We start from the raw sequence: 23,757 nt of genomic DNA, 5'->3' as shown, positions 1-23,757 counted from the left end.
ATGGAAGGATATCCAAATTATTACTTGTTTTCATCTCACACAGCAACTTCTTTCAACCTCCTTTCCACTGACTTCCTATGCTATCTAATGGTCTGCCTCTGCCCTTTCCAGCCTACTGGAGATATCAGATTTGCTTTCTGTATAACATGATTACATGTTTCTACAGGTTGTATCTCCCTTACCCGTGACTCTGTGGTCTGGCAACATCCATGGGCTGGCAGGACCACGGACGTTCCTGGACCACAGAGCCCAGGTGACTCAGCCAGGAGCCCCTTGTTGAGGGAGGATGGGATGCAGAAGGGAGTTCTGGCCCCTGCTGCCGAGTGGTAGAGGGGGGCTGGCAGCGGCTGCAGAGTCCCAGCAGCCATGGAGCCTCGGTCCCGGCAGCCCCAGAAGCCGCGGAGCTCCGGCAGCTCCAGAGGCTGCAGCAGCCACAGTAGCCCCAGATGCTGCAGCAGCCACAGAGACCCGGCAGCCACAGAGCTCCAGCCTGGGGAGCCATGGCTGGGCAAGCAGCAGTGTTAGCAACCTAGGCTTAGCTGGAGTCCTAACTAGGGACAGCATGGGCCATGTTGGGAAGGACCTCCCCTCATTCAGCAAATGCCCTTGTTTGGGACCAGTCAGGTCCCAAGGGTACCGGGCAAGGGAGGTACAATCTGTAGTTATTTTTGCCCCTTAACCCAACTTCCTTCCTTTCTGTAGTATCTTCATGTTTTATGTGCATCTATTTAAGAACAAGGGTTTTCAAACTCTGGGTTGTGGCTTTTAAGGGAAAGCCACTAGCTGGCCACGAGACACTTTGTCTTTACCTGTGGAGGCACAGATAAACACTTGCAGCTTCTATTGGCTATGGATTGCCGTTCCTGACCAATAGGAGCTACGGGAAGTGGTGTCCTGGTCTGCACAATATATCAACAGAAATAATAACAACAATAGTAATGATAATCCTTAAATGGCACCAGTAAAAGGATAACTGTGATTATTTCTCAACACCATAAAAGTAGTGACAAACTAGTAGGAGTTCAGAGAATGACAGCTGAAGTTCTGACAGATGAAGACGCTTTAATCTAGAAGACAAAGGTGCAACACGATGTAACGTCTGGAAGCTGAAGACATTCAGACTAGAAATAAATCTCACCATAAAGTGCTAACAGACTATCTGTTGCTTTTTAAGTTTATCCTGTAAAGACTAACTCGGCTACATCCTGAAGCATTTTAAGGAGTGTTTAACCACTGTAACAATGTACAGCAAGAGAGGTGGTACATTCTCTATCACTTCAAATCTCTAAATGGAGATTATATCTAAGGTTATTGGCCTGCTGCAGAAATCACTTGAAATTCTGTGATCTATATTATATAAGAGGACATGTTAGATGATTGTAATAGTGCCTTCTTGTCTTAAAATTTATGAAAAAAACATTGAGTAGAAGAAGGGTTTTACAAGGGATTTGAGGAGGGCTTTAGACTAGGTTTGACAGGGGCAGGTGACCATGGCCCACAGATAAGTTATAAACATGGAGACCTGGGAGATGGGTCAGAAAATGGAGAAAGCGTGGGCTGTAATAGCAGGGACAAAGGAGAGACAAGACAGAACTGGAGGGCGAGGGGGAGGGGGAATCAAATTAGTAACTTATTTGTCTGTATACTAATGAGAGAAGTATGGAGAATAAACACGACTATGACATACAGGCAGTCCCCGGGTTACGTACAAGATAGGGACTGTAGGTTTGTTCTTAAGTTGAATTTGTATGTAAGTCGGAACTGGTACATATTGTAGGGGAAACTCTAGCCAAACATTTCTCCAGAGCTCAGTTTTATCCTCCCACGCCTCACTTCCCTCAGGGTATGTCTACACTACAAAGTTAGTTCGAACTAACGGACGTTAGTTCGAACTAACTTTAATAGGTGCTACACTAGCGCTCCGCTAGTTCGAATTTGAATCGAACTAGCGGAGAGCTTAGTTCGAACTAGGTAAACCTCATTTTACGAGGACTAACGCCTAGTTCGAACTAGCTAGTTCGAACTAAGGGCTGTGTAGCCCTTTAGTTCGAACTAGTGGGAGGCTAGCCCTCCCCAGGTTTCCCTGGTGGCCACTCTGGCCAACACCAGGGAAACTCTATGCCCCCCTCCCAGCCCCGGACCCCTTAAAGGGGCACGGGCTGGCTACGGTGCCCGTGCCAGGTGCAAGCCTGCCAGCACCCAGCTAGCAGACCCTGCACCTGGCACGGCACAGAGCCACCCACCCGATGCCCCCCAGCCCACCCCCTCTTGCCGGGACCAGGCTGGCGGCTCCCGGGAGCTTGCCCTGGACCGCAAGAGGCGGGCACCTTCCTGGGCTAGTGCGGACATCGTGGACCTCGTCCACGATCTCCTCACTAGGCACAGGAAAGTGGCCGGCTAGGGCAGGAGAGCTGCCCGCCTGGCCACCCAGGACCAGGTGTGCATGAAAATCAAGGTGATCCACTGAGACCCCCGACCCTGAGCCCTGAGCTTACAATGGCCGTCCTGGGTCAGACCAAAGGTCCATCTAGCCCAGTAGCCTGTCTGCCGACAGCGGCCAACCCTAGGGACCCTGGAGGGGATGGACCGAAGACAATGACCAAGCGATTTGTCTCCTGCCATCCCTCTCCAGCCTTCCACAAACTTTGGGCAGGGACACCACTCCTACCCTCTGGCTAATAGGACTCCATGGACCCAACCTCCATCACTTTATCTCACTTCTCTTTAAACTCTGTTCCAGTTCTAGCCTTCACAGCCTCCTGCAGCAAGGAGTTCCACAGGTTGACTATTTTCTTTGTGAAGAAGAACAACTTTCTCTTACTAGTTTCAAGCCTGCTACCCATTCCTTTCCTTTGGTGTCCTCTAGTCCTTCTTTATGGGAACTCAGGAAGAACTTTTCTGAATGCACCCTCTCCACCCAACCCCTGCTTTTAGAGACCTCTATCCTGTCCCCCTCCGTCTCCTCTTTTCTAAGCTGAACAGTCCCAGTCTCTGTAGCCTTTCTTCATCTGGGACCTGTTCCCAACCCCTGATCATGTTAGTTGCCCTCCCCTCTCCCAGCCTTTCTCTTCCCCTCTCCCACCTCCTTTTCCCAGTCTCCCCCAGTTTTTTTTCAATAAAGACAGAGTCAATGTTGGAAGAAACGTTATCTTTATTTTGTACATCAATAAGAAGGGGGGCTAAGGAAGGGTAAGTGGAAGGAGGTGAGGGAGGAATGGGGTACGAGCCCCCGATGGGGAGGACTGAGCTGGCTCTGCGGGCTTCTGGGGGTGGAAGCTCTCCTGCAGCCCCCCAATTACTCCCTCTCCCCAGATGGCAGCCTGCGGCAAGTGCAGCCGGGCTGATGGCCGAGTGGTGTGATGTGCCCAGTGTGGGTAGTCCGGGCACTCCAAGCCAGAACTTCTTTGCAAGCGGGGCACCCCTGAGAACTGTCTGTCCGGGGTGGGGGTCGGGACCCTTTAAGCGCAGCCCTCGGCTAGCCTGAGACAGCATCTCCATGCTCTAAGTCCTCCTTTTATGCCCTGCCGGCACTGCTTCCGGCCATCCTTAAGCCCTGTTCAGAGTCCACTCAATGTGGACTTGCTAGTTCGAATTAGCAAAACGCTAGTTCGAACTAGTTTTTAGTTCTAGATGCGTTAGTTCGAACTAGCTTAGTTCGAATTAACTAATTCGAACTAAGTTAGTTCGAACTAGCGCTGTAGTGTAGACATACCCTCAGTCCTTTATTCTCAAGCTGAGGTGTCTGCTGAGAAAAGCCGCTCCGCGTCTCCCTGGTCTGCTGGGGGGGGGGGGGGGGGGTGCTAGCTTCGCATCTCCCTGGTCTGCTGGGGGGAAGCAGCTAGTGTGGGGTTGCCTCACCCCGTTTGTAAGTAGGGATCGGATGTAAGTCGGATCCATGTAACCCGGGGACTGCCTGTACATGGCATCACAGAGAGTTGGTGCAATAATATGCAGTACTGAATCAATGATACAGAAGGGTACAGTTTGCTCAGGGATGACAGGCAGTGAAAAAAGGAAGGTGGTGTTGCTTTATATATTAAAAATGTATTCACTTGGACTGAAGTTGAGATGGAAATAGGAGACAGATATACATACAAAATGGGAAATGATTGTCTAGGAAGGAGTATTGCAGAAAGGGACCTAGGGATCCTAGTGGACCACAAGCTAAATATGAGTCAACAGTATGACTGTCGGGGAAAAAAAAGCAAACATTCTGGGATATATTAACAAGGGTGTTATAAGCAAGACGTGAGAAGTAAGTCTTCTGCTCTACTCTGTGCTGATTAGGCCTCAATTGGAGTAATATGTCCAGTTCTGGGCACCCAATTTCAGGAAAGATGCAGACAAATCGGTGAAGGTCTAGAGAAGAGCAACAAAAATGACTAAAGGTCTAGAAAACATGACCTATCAGGGAAGATTAAAAGAATTGGGTTTGTTTAGTCTGGAAAGAGAAGACTGAAAGAGGACATGATAACAGCTTTCAAGTACCTAAAAGGTTGTTACAGGGAGGAGGAAGAAAAAATATTTTCCTTAATTTCTGATGATAGGACAATTTTAAGCAATGGACTTACATTGCAGCAAGGAAGGTTTAGGCTGGACATTAGGAAAAAACTTCCTAACTGTTAGGAGTAAATTAGGAGGTTATGAAATCTCTATCTTTGGAGATTTTTAAGAGCAGATTAGACAAACACCTGTCAGGGATGGGTCAGACAGTGCCATTGATTTTTCTAAGTCTTGATGTAGCTGCTACAATCCACCTATGCACAAATCACAGGATTAGGGCCTATATGAATGATGTAAGCCCCATATATTGATTCAGTTTGTTTAATATTGTAGAGGACATCTAACTTTCAATTAAAGAATGACAGTAAGAGAAGTAAAATTAAGGCTGACCATAAGGAAAGAAATCTGGACAGTGAAGCCAATCAGAATATGAATTGTGTTCCAAGGGAAATGATGGGGAACTTATAGTTTGGGACACTATATACAGTTGTGTCCTGGCAAAAGTCTGGACAAACTGATATAATAGATCTTTACATTCAATCAAGGTTTCTTTATATTATATGCAGGAGAAAAAAAATAAAAAAAGGAAACCAGTATAGTTTTGTGAGGCTGGCCTAACAAAGTGTATGAAAAAAATGAAAACAAAAAGCTCTGCAAGGAAAAGGACAGTGTATGGTTAACTGCTCTGATGTTCCCAAACTGGGGCTATAGCTTACAACTTTCAAAATAGCAAGTGACCTTTTCTAGTTCTGTTTTCAATAGCACAGTTGGATTTTTTCCATCCAAGTTTCTTTATTTTAGGTTTCAGTAGACATCTCAGCAAAAGGTACTCTCCAAAGGTTACCCCATCTTGGTCATATGTTGTGCTGATGAATTAAGAAGCAACCTACATCAAAAACATGTGAAGAAGGATGGATATTCCAGGCCAGGTCCACGTATGATGTAAATCAGTGTAGCTTAGTCTATGCAGATTTTCATTAGCAAAGGAATTGCTCCCCCAAATGTTTAAATATCAATATTAAAAGGTCCCAAACTGCAGTGCTGATTGCTCATAAGGGAAAAACTTAGCCTTATGGTCAAGATCTGGTGTAAATGAATGCATTCTCATTTGCTTGAGTGAATCTTGCATCAGCTGTGCTGTTAGCCCACTAACTATAAGCTACACAGTGAATTATGCAGTCTATGCTTCCTACAGGCTCTTGAGTTCATTCATTTGTTTCTCTTTATTCAGGAGAGAGTCTAGATTCCTCAGCATCCCTTTCTTTTGCAGTGGGAGCCAAAGAACTTTGAAGTGTGCCTCCTAAAATACTGATAATCATTCTTCATTAAAATGAATAATGAATTTTTAATGTGCCACTTACCCTTAGGATCCAGTTGAGTAGCTAAGAGCTCATCTCAGCTTATACCCTAAGTTGAGCTCTCCTAGGGATCTGCTTTGAATCAATGCTGCAATAACACCACAGCTTCATTTGATAGCTGTTGTAAGCCTTTATGTTAGGTTTTTAAAATGTCACACCGTCCCTCAAGCCAAAAATCACTGATGGCATGCCCAGGATATTGCTAGGCTGTTGGTCTCTTTGTCACATGTCTGAGTCCTAATTCCAGGTTTTGTGCTTTCAAAATAAAATGTCTTGCACTCTGTTAAAAATGTGGTCTACATTCTATATGTTTCATTTCATTGATTAATCGGTGGAATTTTAGGAGGTTAGGAATGCAGAAAAAGGTAAATGAAAGTCTCACAACTGTGGACCAAAGTGAAGTGGGTGTCCTCAATATGTATAGAGAACAGAGCTAGCTATATAAAAAAAGAGAGAGAGAGAGGGGAATTAATTTTTGCCTGATTTTTAAAAAAATCTCATTTTCAACCAGTGCTAACATTTGCCAAAAGATAATGCAAACAATGACAAAAATTAGAGTACAAATAGGCACAAACCTATTGTATTTATTGTATTAATTTAATGTATATAAGAGCCTACCAACAGGATTTGAGAACTTCCAAATCCAAGTCCAAATCTAAAAGTGTTTAGATTGCAGGTTTAGTTCAGGAATAATCCATTTCCTGGTCTGAAATGATTGAATGCTCAGAGCCAAAGAACAAATAATATAGAAGCATGCATGCATGAATTTCCTGTGACTTCTCCCTCACCTTTGCTTCTAATAAATCACTGTATTGTTTGCATCTTAACAATGCGACATTCAAATTCTGGAAACTACAGTATTGAATTAATCTTGGCTAAAGGTTGGACCCCATACTTCCATGCAGAGCAAACAGTATTTGAACATAGAGCTGTGGTTTTGGGAAAAGAACCTATGATGTATATTCCCTATGCAAATCTAGAAATGTACAAGATGTATAAAGTTAAGCTGCTCCCAGCAGCTAGAAGCTAAGTATAGTCACACTAGAGCACAGATGAGAATGTGTAAAGGGAGACCAATATAGAACAAGTGTCAGAATTCCACTGGGTCCCTCTTGTTTTCTGGCTGTGACCCACTAGTCTCCTATGGATTACAATACTTAGGTTTGATTTTGGACTGGGTTTAATGCAATAGACTGGATGATCTAGTGGTTGGGTAGGGGGCTGGACTTAATGACCTTCTGAGGTCTCTTCCAGCTCTATGATTCTATGACTTTTACGGCAATCCCCAAACCTCCATTTAAAACACTGTCCTGGGTTTTGTACAAACTCATTTTCCAAAGGACAACTGCCTTCCCACCCATCTCCCCAACATGCTATACCAGAAACAATAACTAAATAAACTTTAAATCATCATAAACAGAACTCTACTTAAACTTCTACTTAGAACACTCACCACCACAAGAAACAGAAAGAGCAATATTTAAAAGGCTTTGATTCTAGCGTACATTGATCAAACTCCAATTAGGAACACTGCCAGTGGCCATAATTTGTAACATTATAGTGGCTTTACTAGCTGGCCTACATCTGACATGTGAATTGACTTAATTGTAAGAGAAGTTGCATCCCTTTCAGAGATATTATGAAGAGATTTTGATTTGCAGGAAGATCTCATCTGAGGCATTCTTTTAGGGTATCCACTATATTTTCAAACAGTTAAACTAAATAATTTCAAATTAATTGCTTGATTACATAAATGTATTCTAGACTTCATGCAATTTAAACACATTTTGCCATATTTATTGAACTGCAATGATCTCTGTCTCTGTGTTATTGTGTATGTCTGTACATGCATGTGTGAATAAGAAGTGGGGGGGCTTGGTAGAGTATGGGCCTGATCCAAATTCCATTGATATCAATAAATAATTTGAAAATCAGGCTAGTTATTTAGATGTTTAAATATCAGCCTAGGTGCCCTTATTTTGTAAAAATCTTGTTTATTTTCAAAGACTGCATCATGAGACACGAGTGATACCACAGTTGGCATTCCGCCAAAAGTCATTACAGTTTAGTAAGCAATGAAATATGCATTGATTAAATTGTAAAAACATAGTGAGTTATTTATGTACATTTAGCTCATTTTTCACTGTCTTGTTGTATAACATACTCTAATAAGGCCATTGTTTACATCTATAACTAGACTGTTTTCAGTTAATTTTAACCCTATGCCTCATGACAACTTATGTGAATGTGACACAAGGCGTAAAACCAGCAAACTTTTCCATTTACAAAAAATGTTAAAATGATCCTCTTCCTTTCTACAAATTTATAAAATATTTTGAGGCCAGATCAAGCATTTATTTCTAAATAATAAGCCCCCCAAAACCTAAGCTTACAATGAAAAGGAAACAAACAAAAAAGCTCAAGCTAGAATGATAAAGGTATTTCAGTTTGGTGATCTAGTTTATTCCTTTGCTTGTTTGTCTCTTTTATGATGTAGTTGAAACATTGCAACTGATCATCTGACTGAGCAAAGCTGTCAAATTAATTTTAAATCTTTCCGTAAAACTCTCTCCCTTTGTGAGTTTAAGAGTGAAAATCTGAGAGGGGAAGAGAGAGAGAATTAATAACATAGTTACAGTAACAGTTACAAAATTAAGAGGTTTTTTTTTGTCTAAATTGTGTCAGGGGTGCTGAACTAGACATACAATTGTTGTATTAATTTATTTTGACTATCACCTTTAAATGGTTATGGAAAGTAAGGTTATAGTAGTATTGAATAGAGCCGGAAGGGTGTCTGTGTAGAATACACGTTAAAGTAGTTTAATTAGTCACTAGATGGCAACGTTGCTCCATTGAAATATAGCTTTAAGACATACTATAGTTATCTGTACTCAAGGGGATTTTAAAACAGGAGTTGAGAAATGTGACTTTATATCACCTCTGTAAGAGGAATCTTAAAATATGGTCTAAGAAAGAAAGAGCAAAGAGACACAAAAGGCTCATAGGACTACAGTTGCAGATGCATCAGTTTGTTCTGGTTTATTGTTCATGTGTTTTGCAATGTCAAGAAAACCTTATATAATAGGTAGGATTTTAACATAGTACTCAGGGCTTTGGGAGTACGGGTGAAGGAGTTTGGAGCGCAGGTGGTATTCTCTTCGATCCTTTCTGTCAAAGGTAGGGGCCCGGGCAGAGAGAGGTGCATCCTGGAGGTGAATGCCTGGCTGCGACGATGGTGTCGCCAGGAGGGATTCGGCTTCCTTGATCACGGGGTGCTCTTCCAGGAGGGACTGCTTGGCGGAGATGGAGTTCACCTTTCCAGGAGCGGGAAGGCCTTGTTTGGACACAGACTGGCTAACCTTGTGAGGAGGGCTTTAAACTAGGTTCGACGGGGGCAGGTGAGCAAAGCCCACAGGTAAGTGCTGCATGTGCGGGACTGGGAGATGGGTTGGAAATGGGGGGGACTACGGCCTATAATGGCAAGGAGAAAGGAGGGTCAGGGCACAACAGGGAGGCAAGATCAAATCAGTATCTTAGATGCCTATATACAAATGCGAGAAGTATGGGTAATAAGCAGGAAGAACTGGAATTGCTAACCAATAAATACAACTATGATATCATTGGTATTACAGAAACCTGGTGGGATGGGACGCACGATTGGAATGTTGGTATGGAAGGGTATGGCTTGCTCAGGAAGGACAGACAGGGAAAAAAGGGAGGAGGGGTTGCCTTGTATATTAAAAATGTACACACTTGGACTGAAGTGGAGATGAACGTAGGAGATAGCCGTGTAGAGAGTCTCTGGGTTAAGCTAAAAGGAGTAAAAAACGAGGGTGATATCATGCTAGGAGTCTACTACAGGCCACCTAGCCAGGTGGAAGAGGTGGATGAGGCCTTTTTTAAACAATTAACAAAACTATCCAAAGCCCAAGATTTGGTGGTGATGGGGGACTTCAACTATCCAGACATATGTTGGGAAACTAACACAGCGAGGCACAGGCTATCCAATAAGTTTCTGGACTGCATTGGAGACAACTTTCTGTTTCAGAAGGTTGAAAAAGCTACCAGAGGAGAAGCTGTTCTGGATTTGGTTTTAACAAATAGGGAGGAACTAGTTGAGAACTTGAAAGTGGAAGACAGTATAGGGGACAGTGATCACGAAATAATAGAGTTCATGATCTTAAGGAAAGGTAGAAGGGAGACCAGCACAATTGAGGTAATGGATTTCAGGAAGGCAGATTTTGATAAGCTCAGAGAACTTGTAGGTAAGGTCCCATGGGAAGCAAGACTGAAGGGAAAAACAACTGAGGAGAGTTGGAAGTATTTCAAAGGGACGTTGTTAAGGGCCCAAAAGCAAACAATTCCGCTGTGTAGGAAAGATAGAAAATATGGCAAAAGACCACCTTGGCTTAACAAGGAGATCTTGCATGATCTCAAAATAAAAAAGGAGTCATATAAAAAATGGAAACTAGGACAACTAACAAAGGATGAATATAAGCAAGCAACACGGGAATGCAGGGGCAAGATTAGAAAGGCAAAGGCACAAAATGAGATCAAACTAGCTACAGGCATAAAGGGAAACAAGAAGACCTTTTATAAATACATTAAAAGCAAGAGGAAGACCAAGGACAGGGTAGGCCCACTGCTTAGTGAGGAGGGAGAAGCAGTAACAGGAAACTTGGAAATGGCGGAGATGCTCAATGACTTCTTTGTTTCGGTCTTCACCGAGAAGTCTGGAAGAGTGCCTAACGTAGTGAATACAAGCAGAGAGAGGGTAAGTTTAGAAGATAGGATACACAAAGAACAAGTTAAAAATCACTTAGGAAAGTTAGATGTCAGCAAGTCACCAGGTCCTGATGAAATGCATCCCAGGATACTCAAGGAGCTGATAGAGGAGGTATCTGAGCCTTTAGCTATGATCTTTGAAAAATCATGGCAGACAGGGGAGATTCCAGAAGACTGGAAAAGGGCAAATATTGTGCCCATCTATAAAAAGGGGAATAAGAACAACCCAGGAAACTACAGACCGGTCAGTTTAACGTCTGTCCCAGGGAAGATAATGGAGCAGGTAATTAAGGAAATCATATGCAAACACTTGGAAGGTAATAAAGTGATAGGGAATAGCCAGCATGGGTTTATGAAGAACAAGTCATGCCAAACTAATCTGATAGCTTTCTTTGATAAGATAACGAGCCTTGTGGATAAGGGAGAAGCGGTGGATGTCATATACCTACACTTTAGTAAGGCATTTGATACAGTCTCGCATGATATTCTTATTGATAAACTAGGCAAATATAACTTAGATAGGGCCACGATAAGGTGGGTGCATAATTGGCTGGATAACCGTAGTCAGAGAGTTGTTGTTAACGGTTCTAAATCCTGCTGGAAAGGGATAACAAGTGGAGTTCCTCAAGGGTCTGTTTTGGGACCCGTACTGTTCAATATCTTCATCAATGATGTAGATATTGGGATAGAGAGTACGCTTATTAAGTTTGCAGATGATACCAAACTGGGTGGGGTTGCAACTTCTTTGGAGGATAGGGACATAATTCAAAATGACCTTAGCAAGTTAGAGAAATGGTCAGAGGTAAACAGGATGAGGTTTAATAAAGAGAAATGCAAAGTGCTTCACTTAGGAAGGAACAATCAGTTCCATACATACAAGATGGGAAGGGACTGTCTAGGAAGGAGCATGGCGGAAAGGGATCTAGGGGTCATAGTGGACCACAAGTTGAATATGAGTCAACAGTGTGATGCTGTTGCAAAAAAAGCAAATATGATTTTAGGTTGTATCAACAGGTGTGTTGTAAGCAAAACTCGTGAAGTCATTCTGCCGCTCTACTCTGCACTAGTTAGGCCTCAGCTGGAGTACTGTGTCCAGTTCTGGGCACCACATTTCAAGAAAGATGTGGAGAAATTGGAAAGGGTACAGAGAAGAGCGACAAGAATGATTAAAGGTTTAGAGAACATGACCTATGAAGCCAGGCTTCATGAACTGGGCTTGTTTAGTTTGGAAAAAAGAAGATTAAGGGGGGACATGATAGCGGTTTTCAAATATCTAAAAGGGTGTCACAAGGAGGAAGGCGAAAATTTGTTCCTCTTGGTTTCTGAGGACAGGACAAGGAGTAATGGGCTTAAAGTGCAGCAGGGGAGGTTTAGATTGGACATTAGGAAAAAATTCCTAACTGTCAGGGTGGTCAAATATTGGAATAAATTGCCAAGGGAGGTGGTGGAATCTCCCTCTCTGGAGATATTTAAGAACAGGTTAGATAGACATATCTCAGGGATGGTGTAGACGGAGCGTGGTCCTGCCTTGAGGGCAGGGGGCTGGACTCGATGACCTCTCGAGGTCCCTTCCAGTCCTATTATTCTATGATTCTATGATCAGTATAGTATCTGTAAAAATTTTGAAATATTTCAAAGACATTTTAAAATTTTAAATACAATTTGAGGGAAGGAGATGGGTTACAGTACAAGTCTGTCAGTATCCAGAGTGTCCCTTAAGTAACATTTGACTGAAAAGATCTTAAGTTACATGTCTGCTAAAATCTGAGCTGGAATTCATACGCAAACTTAGCACTATCAGACTGAGTCTGAATAGAGATTGGGAGTGGCTAGCTAACTGTAAGGGGACTGTTACCCCTTACTAAAACTCTGTGGGAGTTTTTTTGGTTTACCAGCTTCAGAAGGGGAAGGGTTCATGAGACTGACAGACCCCAGAGACAATGGAAAGCAGTCAACACTCCAGCTCAGCCTGACTGACAGGTTGTAAGTGGGGATTGTTCTGGCTCTGTCTCTGAACAAACAAGCTGTGTGCAGAAGAGGTCCTGCAAAGACAGAGAGCTGAAAGAGGAGTACAAGAAGAAGCCCTGCAGCGACAGAACCAGACACAGACAGGCCAAGCAGTGCAGACCCTGTGTTGAGCAGCATACTGGCAGTGCTCAGAAAGCCAAAAGGAACAGAGAAACAACACAAGGAGCTGGAACTGGCCAAGCAGCACAGCCTGCAGCTGGATGTGGTGAGCTACTGGGACCTGCCTAGTGTGGGGAAAGGCTCTGGACTGGGAGAGGGGTCTGGCCACTTAGAGACTGAGGCTGTGTGGTCACTGCCAGTGCAAGCGTGTCCAGCCTGCAGCCCCTTGCAGTACATCCAGGGCTTCTAAGGAAGAGACTGTGAACTGTCCTTACACTCTGCAGACTGCTGTGTTGATGTCCCTGTGCTACAGAGCAGGGCTGTGTGTTCTCATTTAACCATTCTCATTGCTTCTTATTCTATTCTCTTTAATCAGTTGATGTTTAATAAATTGTATTTGCTTTGAACCTTATGAAGTGATCACTGGGCCAAGAAGGCCTGCAGTGTAAAGAGAGCACCTCGGAGTGGGGACACCCTAACTCCTGCCCCTAGTGACTACAAGGTCAGGGATTAAGCCCCAGGAAACCTGGGCCCAGCCTTGTTGGGGTTTCAAGGGCTCTGCTACTCAGGAGAGTGGAGGGGGAGCCCTCAGGATCAGGGAGCCGCTGGGTAAAGGAAGTGGGAGCGGGGACTCAGATCCTTTCGCTGGTTCATTTCACCGGGGTGTATAGAAGCCAGGAAAGTTCCCCACAAGAGCGGGACCATTCCCCCGCTTACATAACTACAAAAAGTAATTTTCACTCTTTTGATATTCACACCTTCTTATGGTACATGAATCTTGGAGAACAGATTCCATCACTCTTCCAAAAAAAAGGGGAGGGGGGAGGACTAGATTCTTAACTGGTGTGAAGCGGAAGATCTGTCCCTATATATTTATTTAATTTTAAAACTATATTTTTGGTTAGTTTAGTCTTTTCTTTTGCTGCTTAATAGAAATGAGGCTATTGGAACAAATAACTTAGTTTTGCCTCATCCACAAAACCGATTTATTGCTTCATACACTACATCAAGAACTTTATTTCTTAGCTAGCAAAATAATTCCCACTTTTGCTTCTATGACTTGAATATTGCTTTTGATTATATAGCACATATATAATAGAGGACAGTCATCTTACTCTCTTGCCACTTACTGAGATCAGATCATGTTATATAGGGAATTAGTCAACTCCTTTCAATGTATGTGTTGTGTTTCTAAGTACAATGTAGGAGCCTAGAATGTAACTACTATTTGTTGATATTTCCTCCTGTGTGCCTATTCGCTGTTACAATATTTAGGAACACAAATTAGTATGCAATACCCAAGTTTTCTAGCCCATTAAAAAAGCCGAACATTGCCTTGACGTGATAATATGTTTTTAAAAATTTCTTTTGGGTATTAGTTTTCAACTGAAGAGATGAATTTGAATAAGGATTTAAACATTTTTACTATTAAGTTTAATGGATGTGAACTTAGATTCAGAACACAGTAGAGAGATTTTTTTAAAGGTCTAAAAATCCCATGGGTTTAAAAGCACAAATCATACCAGGCAAACTTAACTGGGATATGTCTAGGAATTACAACATTTGTACATGAAGAGGAGACTGTACACAACGTGTAAAGCATTTGATAGGGCATCTTATGAAATCTAATTTGTAGCTCATCTGCCAGTTTGCAGTGTATGTCGTGATGTTCATTTAAAAGCCAATTTGATTTAATTTTACAAATGAAATAATGCTTAAAGGCAATTTATTTGATCGCAGCAAGTTCTTCAGTCAGGTGCAACAGGGATTCTTATAAGGTCCAGTCTTACAAATATTTAACATCTTCTCTAATAATCTGGAAGAGTGGGCTCACCACATTTTATTTAAATGAGCAAATGATTCCAAATTGTAAGGAAGTACAAACATAAGTCAGGAAAGAGACAATTTCAAGTGATCAAAAGAGGTATGAGTATAGAAAAAGGAGCTTCACTTTCAGAAATATGTAAGCTAGTATATCTTGGGAAGGTAGCCCCAAATAAGAAATGTTATGTGGGACACAATGAGGGAGATATAGGGGTTATAGTGAACAGCAAAATTTAAATTAGTGGGCATATCAAGATGAAGCTAAAAAGGCCACTGTGGGTCTGAGTTGTCTCTGCAGAGTCAATATGTCTCAGCCTATGGAGGCATTTGTATCTCTCCATTTCTCCATGCAACTTGGATAAGAATAAACTAGGAAGATTGCAATAAAGTTCAGGTATTTCATGACCAGAGAGATATACAACAACTTCTGGGAGCTGAATAAAATATGGTAATATGTGTTTTGACTGACCACTTTAAGTGTTTAATTCTCGAGTTAAGATTAATAGAGTGTGTAAGTACCAACTGGCTAAGTGACAACTAATGAGCAGCATGATAACCAACTAAAAGTATTTGAAGAATGTAAATAGTAGAGGAAAATTTAATCTGAAAAACTTCCTCACCCATGAGATTTACTGGAATGTCTCCAAAGAGCAGTAGTAGAATTAATGGAACATTAATGTCACTTGGGACAGTTAAAGCAAGTCTGAGTAAATCACTAGAAAGTACACTATAGGGAGCAATATTCACTGGCATGGAATCAGCTTAATACATCCTTTCCATCTTTATTTTCTATTCTTCTCTATCATTTTCAAGCAGTATAGGCCATAACTCAGGCAAGGCCTTCTACACACACCCACTTAAGTACATACTTAAATTTTAGCCTAGACTTCACTTACATGCTAAATATTAAGCGTATGCTTAACAGCTATCCTGAATGTGTGTGTATGTGTTGTATACCAGGGCCATGAACTTCAGGGAAGTTTTCCAAAAGTCTGAGCAATATAGTGTTAGCACAGCTTTTCTATTTTTTTAAGCCCTATCTTTTTAATAAAGAGTGAGCCAGGCAGTCAGAATGGTTTATATATAACTGAAAAGTCAACAAAAGGACTGAAGAGGTGAAAATGGGTTGATTTCTTATTTGTACTAAGCCATAACAGTCTTTGCATTGAAAAGTTCACTCTGTTGTGAATAATATTACTACTGGCTCCTGCAATTAGCGACAGGGAACTAGTAGGATCTTTCAGAATGGAATGGACTTGAAATCAGTGAAGATTCAGTAGGAACTCAGAGTTTTGAACATCAGCATTACAAACTGACCAGCAACCACACAGGTCATTTGGAACTGAAAGTGGGCAATCAGTCAGCAGCAGAGACCAAACAATGAAAAAAAAAGAAAATACAGTACAGGTTGGACCTCTCTGATCTGGCATTCTTGGGACCTCACCGGTCCTGAACAAGGGGATTTGCCAGACCAGGGGAGGTCTGCACTGCTGCCCCTGGGGCTAGGGCTCCAGCCTGGCCCTAGGGCTCTAGCCTGGCCCTGCTGTTGTCCCAGTCCTTTAGAGCTCTGTAGCAGCAGCCAGCCCAGGTGCTGCTGGGTCAGAGTGCCACAGCCAGAGCTCTGTGGCTGAGGCTGGAGGTCCGCAGCTGCCTGGCTCCATGGATGGGGCCAGAGTTCCATCGCTGGGGTAGGGGCCAGAGCTCCCAGGCAGGCTGTGGTGTTCCAGCTCCATTCTGGCCCCAACAGCTGTGGAGTTCCAGTGCCGGCCACAGAGCCAGGTGGCTGCAGAGCTCCAGTGGCAGCCCCCCCTGACATGGAACTCCCATCTGAGTCATCGGCCCTGCTATCATACTCCTGATCCCGCTGCCAGACCTCCCTGTTCCTGGGCTCTGGTCCAGGAACATCTGTGGTCCTGCTGGACCCTGGATTTTGCCAGACCAGAAAGTCCCGGATTAGGGAGGTACAACCTGTACAGTACTGTGTTAAAAGTAAACGACTTTTAAAAAAGATTAAAAAATAATTAAAAAAAAAGATTTCACAAAATAAGGAAATTGTTTCTGTACATTTAAATTAAGATACAGGTTGTACATCCCTCAACAGACACCCTTGGGACCTGACTGATCCCTACCAAGGGGATTTGCTGAATGATGAGATATCTCTCCCAACATGGCCTGTGTTGCCCCCAGCTAGGACTCCAGCCGGGGGTTCTGGGGCTGCTGTGACTTCTGGGACTTCTGGGGTGGCCAGGGCTCTATGGTTTCTGAGGCTGCCGGGGCTCCACAGCTGCCGTGGACCCCCTGCTACTTCCTGGCAGCAGGGGCTAAAATTTCCTGCTGCGCCCCCTTATTCACTTTTCCCATACCACTCATGATTTTATAGGCCTCTATCATGTCCCCCCTTAGTCTCCTCTTTTCCAAACTGAAACACAGGGCTCCTGGCTTAGTCATGCCCCTCCTCCCCCACTCCTGCCCTGTGGCCTGACCTCCTTATACCTGGACTCTGTGGTCCAGGAACATCCATGATTCTGCCGGACCATTACTGTTGCCGGACCATAGTCTCTCAGTTAAGGGAGGTACAACCTGTAGTTAAAAGCAGGATTTTAATTCAGCATGGTAATGATTCAAAGCTGCATAAATAAATGTTCAGTTGTAAGTTATGAACATTTCAGAATTACAAAAAACCTCCATTCCTGATGTGTTTGTAACTGAGGTTCTGCTGCATGCTAATTGATACTAACTGAAGATTCTAACAGTGTCCACAATAGGTTTTATTATTTAAAAAAGACAAGAGAACTGGGATAACATTTTCCAAAAGGCCTAGTGGCTTAGAAGCACTTCATATAGAAATACCTAATGTTTACAGTCTGGCCACCCAGTGAACCTCTTAATTGTAACTCAGTCATTGGGCCAGAGAGAAAGTGAGTATAACTCTATAGCTAAGTGGTTAGCACACTGTCCTGGGACACCTGGGTTCCACTGTTTTATTATTTCATAAAACGTGGAGAGGGGAGAGATGCTTCAGTGTTTTCCTGTACTGGAGTCATGGACTGTGTGGCATCTTCTGTGAAAGAAGATTACAAGAACGCCTGTTAGGGTAAAATATTACTTGTAACAAGTTTCTTAGTGTATTAAGCTTGGCTGGCGTGTTTTGTTTTATTTTGATTAGTAACTTACTTTGTTCTGTGTGCTGTTACTTATAACAACTTCAAGTCTACTTGTTATACTTCATACAATCACTTTTGTTTATTAATAAACCCAATGTTACCTGAGGGAGCAACTGTGCATATCCCTCTTTATTTAAGAAAGGGGGCAAACAGCATGAGCTTACCCATATAAAACTTAGTAAGACGGGAGTTCAGGTCCCATTTGGGCAGTGCACAATGGTTGCTGAGGCAAGTCCTTTTAATGGACTTCGCAGCGCAGACCTGACCTCAGCAGCTGTATTATACTGCCAAGGGATGTAATCCCATCCCTGCGCCAGTGCTGGAGGAGCCTGGAGGACCTAATTCAGCAGGACAGAAGGGTGCCCATGAAGGCAGGGAGGTTGGCTCAGTTGTATTTCAGCATGTGAAGTCCAGTCATTTGAAGAAGTGGGTTTTGCCCACGAAAGCTCATGATACCATCTACATGTTTTGTTAGTCTTTAAGGTGCTGCTAGACTATTTGTTGTTATTTAAGTTTTTCCTGTTACAGGCTAACTCAGCTAACCCTCTGAAGCTTTTAGTCACAAACCTGCCACATAGAGTACTCACCTTTTTCTTATTCTTTTATGTAGAGCCTAATCTGGTAGGCATGCTTTACAGTGGTCTTTGAGAATGCCACAGATTGTCCTCCATATGTGAAATCGGTAGGGGACTGCTTAGTTTAAGGATTCTGCTGGGACTGAGGTACCATCAAGATTTAGGCCGTGTGAATGTCCACTGGCAGAAATGAAGATACACTGGAGACTTCAGAGAATTTAGGTATCTAGAGGGTTAGAAGGCAACTGAGCAGAGGTGTTGAAGATCTCAATTATGGATTTAGGCATCCAAATAACAGTTAAGTGCCTAAATCCCTTTGTGGTTGTGGCCCCAAACCTTTGCTAGGTCCTACTTTCTCTTATCAAATTTGGAGCTGGTATCAGGCTGCTCAACCATCAAATGGTCTCAAATTTCACTATGGGGCAAGAGTAAGAATTCTTTGTGTGCTCAGTACCATTCTCCTCTGATTACCCTCAGGCTCCTCAACCTTTTCCCATCCCCAGGAAGCTAAAGTTACCCTCAATGTGTGAGGGAAATTTAGGAAAAGGAAAAGGCACGTGACAACTCAGGGTATGTCTACACTACAAGGTTATTTAGAAATAAGTTCTTGAAATAATAACTCCCAAAATAACTATTTCAAAATAGCACATCCACACTATAGGGAAGCCTCGAAATTAGTCTGAGACAGGAAGCACTGGAGATTAATTACTTTGAATGACTCTGGAGGAGTAGTTATTTAAAAAAATGAGGAGTAACATTAGTTCGAACCAAGGGATTTGGTTCGAACTAATGCGTCCTGGGGCGCACTTTCACTTTCGAAACAGCAGTTGAGTGGAGTAACGCACCGGCAAGATCATGCTAATGAAGCGCTGGATATTTAAATCCCCGCTTCATTAGCAATTTCGGTCTCCTACATTTGCATCCCTAGTTCGAACTAGGGAGCAAGTGTAGACATACCCATATATGTGTCCACACTAATCCTATTTCAAAATAGGCATTATTCCTTGTAAATGCAGAGGTTATTATTTTGAAATAACGGGCTTGCTGTGTGGATGCTCGCCTTGTTATTTCAAAATAATGGGAGCTTTTTCGAAGTAACTCTGAAGTGTCGACATGCCCTCAGTGGGGCTGAAGCTGGGAGCAGAGACAACAACGGAAGCCTTTGTCAATCGCTCCGGTAAACCTCATTTCACGAGGCATAACAGAGCGGTCGACAAAAGCTTCCGTTTTCAACCGCGGAGCGTCTAGACTTGCCCTGCTGAGCCACCAAACAGCTGATCGGCACAGCACGGTGGCCATTTTGATGTAAATGAAGCAGTGATTATTTAAATCGCTGCTTCATTTTCCTATGTCTAGTAAACTCATCTACATGGCTCCATCAACGGAGCCATATAGTCTAGACATACCCTGGCAGTCCCTGCGAGGCTAAAGGCCTAAGTCCAAAGGCAGAGATGGGGGGCAGGGAAGGCATTTCTACCCCCCAAACTGCAGTGACTTACCAAGAGCAGGCCCAGGGCCAATTTCACACCCTCTACTCACCTCCTTCTTTCCCCCAGCTTCCCAGAGGCCACACCCTTGGCCTAATTGAAGGCAGGAAGCTAGATATAGGAAGTGGGGGACAGCTGCTGCTCTGCCTGGTGCCATGGAGTGAGCAGGCCCGGAGATCCCCCATCTCCTGTTGTTGCCAGTGCCCAGCATTGCAGCTGTTCTTGAGTTCCCAGCTGCCTTTGACTGCTGGAGCAGCCAGTATGAGTTGCCCAGGTGTGGGATCCAGCTCCCAAGCAGCACAGCCTTGGTAAGCAGTGACCCTCAGGTGAAGGGGGCTGCAAGGCTGAACAGTTCGGTACCCAACTGTTCGGGTACCCTGCTGAGCAAAGTTGGGGGGTAGATGGCACTCCCTCCCGGGGCCCCACTGTACAGAGCCAGCTTAAGTACCACCCAGCCCTGCCCGCACCCCTAAATAGAAGTCAAAGTACTCCTATGCTTAAAATTTCTCAGCTGCCCAGTGGCTGGACCCCAAGCTCTACCCAACCCCTGCTGTACACCGGAGTTTTTATAGAGCATTGGTGGAGGAGGTTCAGAAAGAAAGAAGTTGAGAATCTCTATTATAGATCACCCTTTTCTTCTTGTTTTTTAATTAAACCCAATTAGAGAGGTGTTACCCTCTAATTTTATTCTAAACCACAACCGACTCAGCATTCATCACTTGTTGAGGTGGGAAGCTCTTAATTAGTAAGCCAGCCTCTTTTTCTTCCTTCATTTTTCTTCTTCTTAGAATAGAATACAGTGCTTTTGGTTGTGTTCTGGGAGAACCTGAACCTCTGTATTTAGTTAGAAACCCTTCCCAGAGTGTGACCGCAAGTCAGAATATTATTATTCACCCGAACCGTGCCTTTTATTTACTCAAACATCTGGCAGCAGGCTTGTAGTGCCATTTGCTCTGGCAGCTAAAGGAAAACTTGAGTAAGATATATGTCCAAAATATCCAGAGAGTTAATCCAGAGAATACAAATCATAGCTGATTTGGGGCCAGATCCGCATTTCAATTACACAGTTTTAAATTGAGAGATCATTGCAATTACTCCAAATGCACATCTGTGTAACTGAGATCAGAATCTGGTGCTCATTTTAATAAACACAATAGAATGAGCCACCTTAGGGACTCTTTGTGTTGACAAGGATATGTATAGCTGTCAGAAAAGATCATTAAACCCTCCTGGTAATGAGCTCATTTGAAACAAGCTCCCTATTAGTAATTATCACTTGGTTTTGATTGATTCATCAGTTGCTTTCGGTGTTCCAGTTTCATAAACAGCTCATGAATTGCTGAGTTAAGAAATGTAAGAATTGTTTTAGAGTTTGGTAAACTCAGGCAACAACGAAAGAACCGCAGCCAGCCACCTTGCCCTGTTTCAGGCCTAGTCCGTTCTAAATGAATTGGCTGTGTGCCATATCCGTTATAACTGGACTGCAATTTATACTACAACCAAAAGAGTCAAACAGAGCAGTAAGTACTTGAGGAGTGAGAATTTTTTCTTACCTATTTCGGCCATGGTTATCCCCGGAGCTAACTGCCCATTGTTGAAAGAGCTATAGGTAAACAAGTTTGGTACAGAAGTGAGGTCATAGATAGGTTCCTGCTTTATCTGTTTGATTCCAGTCATGTCTAACCCAGACTGATCTGGGGAGGGCTGGGCAGAATCGACATTATAATAACCCTCCGACTTTGGCAGGTCAATGACGTGCCCATTCGAGTAAGTGCCACCAGTTTCGTTGTTCAAGTTGCTCAGGCCATTACTGATGCTGCTGCTGTATACCCGGGCAAGGGCTTCTGCCTCACCACTCTGCTGCTGCCGTTGCTCCTGTAACCGCTGCTGGTGCTTCTGTACTTCAGCATACAGGCTGTCCCTCTGCTTTTTGGACATTCTTCCAAATTTCACAGCTGAAAAGCAAACCACAACAGCAACCGTTGCTTTCTTTTTCTATTTTTACTTTTCACATTACCTTTGCCCTGTCTTTCTGCCAGAGATGATACAAAGCTACAGACTACACATGTGTCATGTAAGCTGAAGACTTATGCTCCTGGCTGTACAAAGTACCAACACAGCTCCATTTTGACAGGCAGGATATTAGTCAAGCAACACTCTTCCCTGGTGAGAATGTTAAAAAGGCCTAGCGTTTTTCTCTTTTCTCTTTGTGTTGACTAAACAACAACCCAGATTTTAGATTTGTATCCTATGTAGTTTATCAATTTTCCCTAAACCTTTAAACAAGGGCTACTCAACACGCAGACTGTGGCCATTTTATGTGGCCCATGGCACAGTTTGGATTTACGCGGGGCTTAACATGCAGCCCATGGGTGGGAGCCAAAACAAAAAAACAGTCAATATAATGGTCTTCTGTTGATATGCATTTTAGTAGTTAAATTCCTGGATTGTCATTGCTGTCATATGGGTGAAAATTGGGTGAATATTGGATTTTAGTAATATCAGCAGAACTGACATAAATGGGCCCATGTGTTGTGTAATCTTGCCTTAATCTTTGTATTCATGCGTGTCAGTGTGAAGGAAGCTATTTGCATTTGTTTGCATAGATATTTGCATGTATATGCAACTAAACTTGAGTTGTGGCCCTCAGCATATGCTATGAGTATCATTGTGGCTCCCGGGGCTTCCAAAATTGAGTAGCCCTGCTTTAAACTATACATGAACTGATTAGTGCCTTCTGATGAAAGCAAATCCCAAAGCCCCAATATTGCAGCCTTTCAAGGCGCTGTGATCTTTACACGCCTAGTTTTTTAAACAACATTTGAGATTAGAGTTGGGACCTGAAGGAAAAGAGCAGATTTGAAGGTAAGCAGCATAAATGAATACAACATCTGACATAAAGGCAAAACTCATGGATTTACAAAATCATATTTTACATAATCTCCATGTGTAAAATATGTACATTCTTCCTGATCACAAATGAAAGAAATAGTGTTACTTTTAGAGTAAGTCAGTATTGGAGCACAAACTGGATTCCCAAGCCCTTGAAATCTTTAGAGACGTCATAAATAATATGCTCTGATTCAAGCATGAGTTGTTAGGCTTGATACAAGAGATACTGATTTTAAGGCTTGTGTTATTTATACGGGAGGTCAGTCAAGATAATAGTAACAGTCCTTTCTGGCCTTAAAATCTATTAATTATTTTGCGGTGGTGGTGGGGGACCTCATTCTAGAGATGGTAAATAAGTTTTTAGAATAAATGAGGACACTGAATTGGGAGAAGATCTAGCGGGAGAAAAGAAGGGGATCATGAAGGGAGCCCCAAGGGATACCAATGCAGAGCACAAAAGAGGGACACTGGAATGTTCCTTTTTTGGGAATGTAATTACAGAATAATTATTAGTCAACATGAGCAGGGTTGGTGTCCTTAGCGTCTCTCTGCCAGAAGCTGAAAATGGGTGATGTGGGATGCATCACTTGATTATTACCTTGGCACAATATGTAGAAATATTTAGAGACAATATAGATGACTGTGGAAGATAGGCCTGATTCTCATTTATACTAGGACCACTTTATACTTGTATTTATATCCACTTTCAGGCCCCTTCACAATGGTCAGATCCTATCTGTCTGTGTGACTGTGAGTGCAAATTGCATGCTAAGGGAGCAGAAAGATGTGCAAGAAGAAAAACACTAAAGAAACCAGGCTGCAAGAAGATTAACATCTCCATCAGTTTGTGATTCCCTTCTAGGGATTACTTTCCCTGCTATGTCCCTGCCTTTCCATCCTCTGGGCTTGTATATTATACCACTTTACATCATTATTTACACTACCTATGTATACTGCCCATCAGGCACTTCTCACTCTTATTTTAACCTTACCAGACGACAAGAGGGAGGGCCAATCCACAACAACTTTATGTTGAAAAATG

General features: G+C 43.0%; 1 protein-coding gene across 1 annotated transcript in view; it reads right to left on the bottom strand.

The window, feature by feature from the left end:
* Positions 1-23,757, bottom strand: part of RORB (RAR related orphan receptor B) — a 204,125-nt gene that overhangs the window by 25,477 nt on the left and 154,891 nt on the right. Inside the window, exon 4 of the mRNA XM_006137819.4 lies at positions 21,377-21,778. Within this exon, the coding sequence (XP_006137881.1) occupies positions 21,377-21,778 (402 nt within the window). The remainder of the gene's footprint in view (positions 1-21,376; positions 21,779-23,757) is intronic.

The sequence above is a fragment of the Pelodiscus sinensis genome, chromosome 6 (assembly GCF_049634645.1).
Source record: "Pelodiscus sinensis isolate JC-2024 chromosome 6, ASM4963464v1, whole genome shotgun sequence".
Lineage (NCBI taxonomy): Eukaryota > Metazoa > Chordata > Testudines > Trionychidae > Pelodiscus > Pelodiscus sinensis.
The sequence above is the reverse complement of the archived record's forward strand: the minus strand, read 5'-3'. Positions and strand labels throughout refer to the sequence as shown.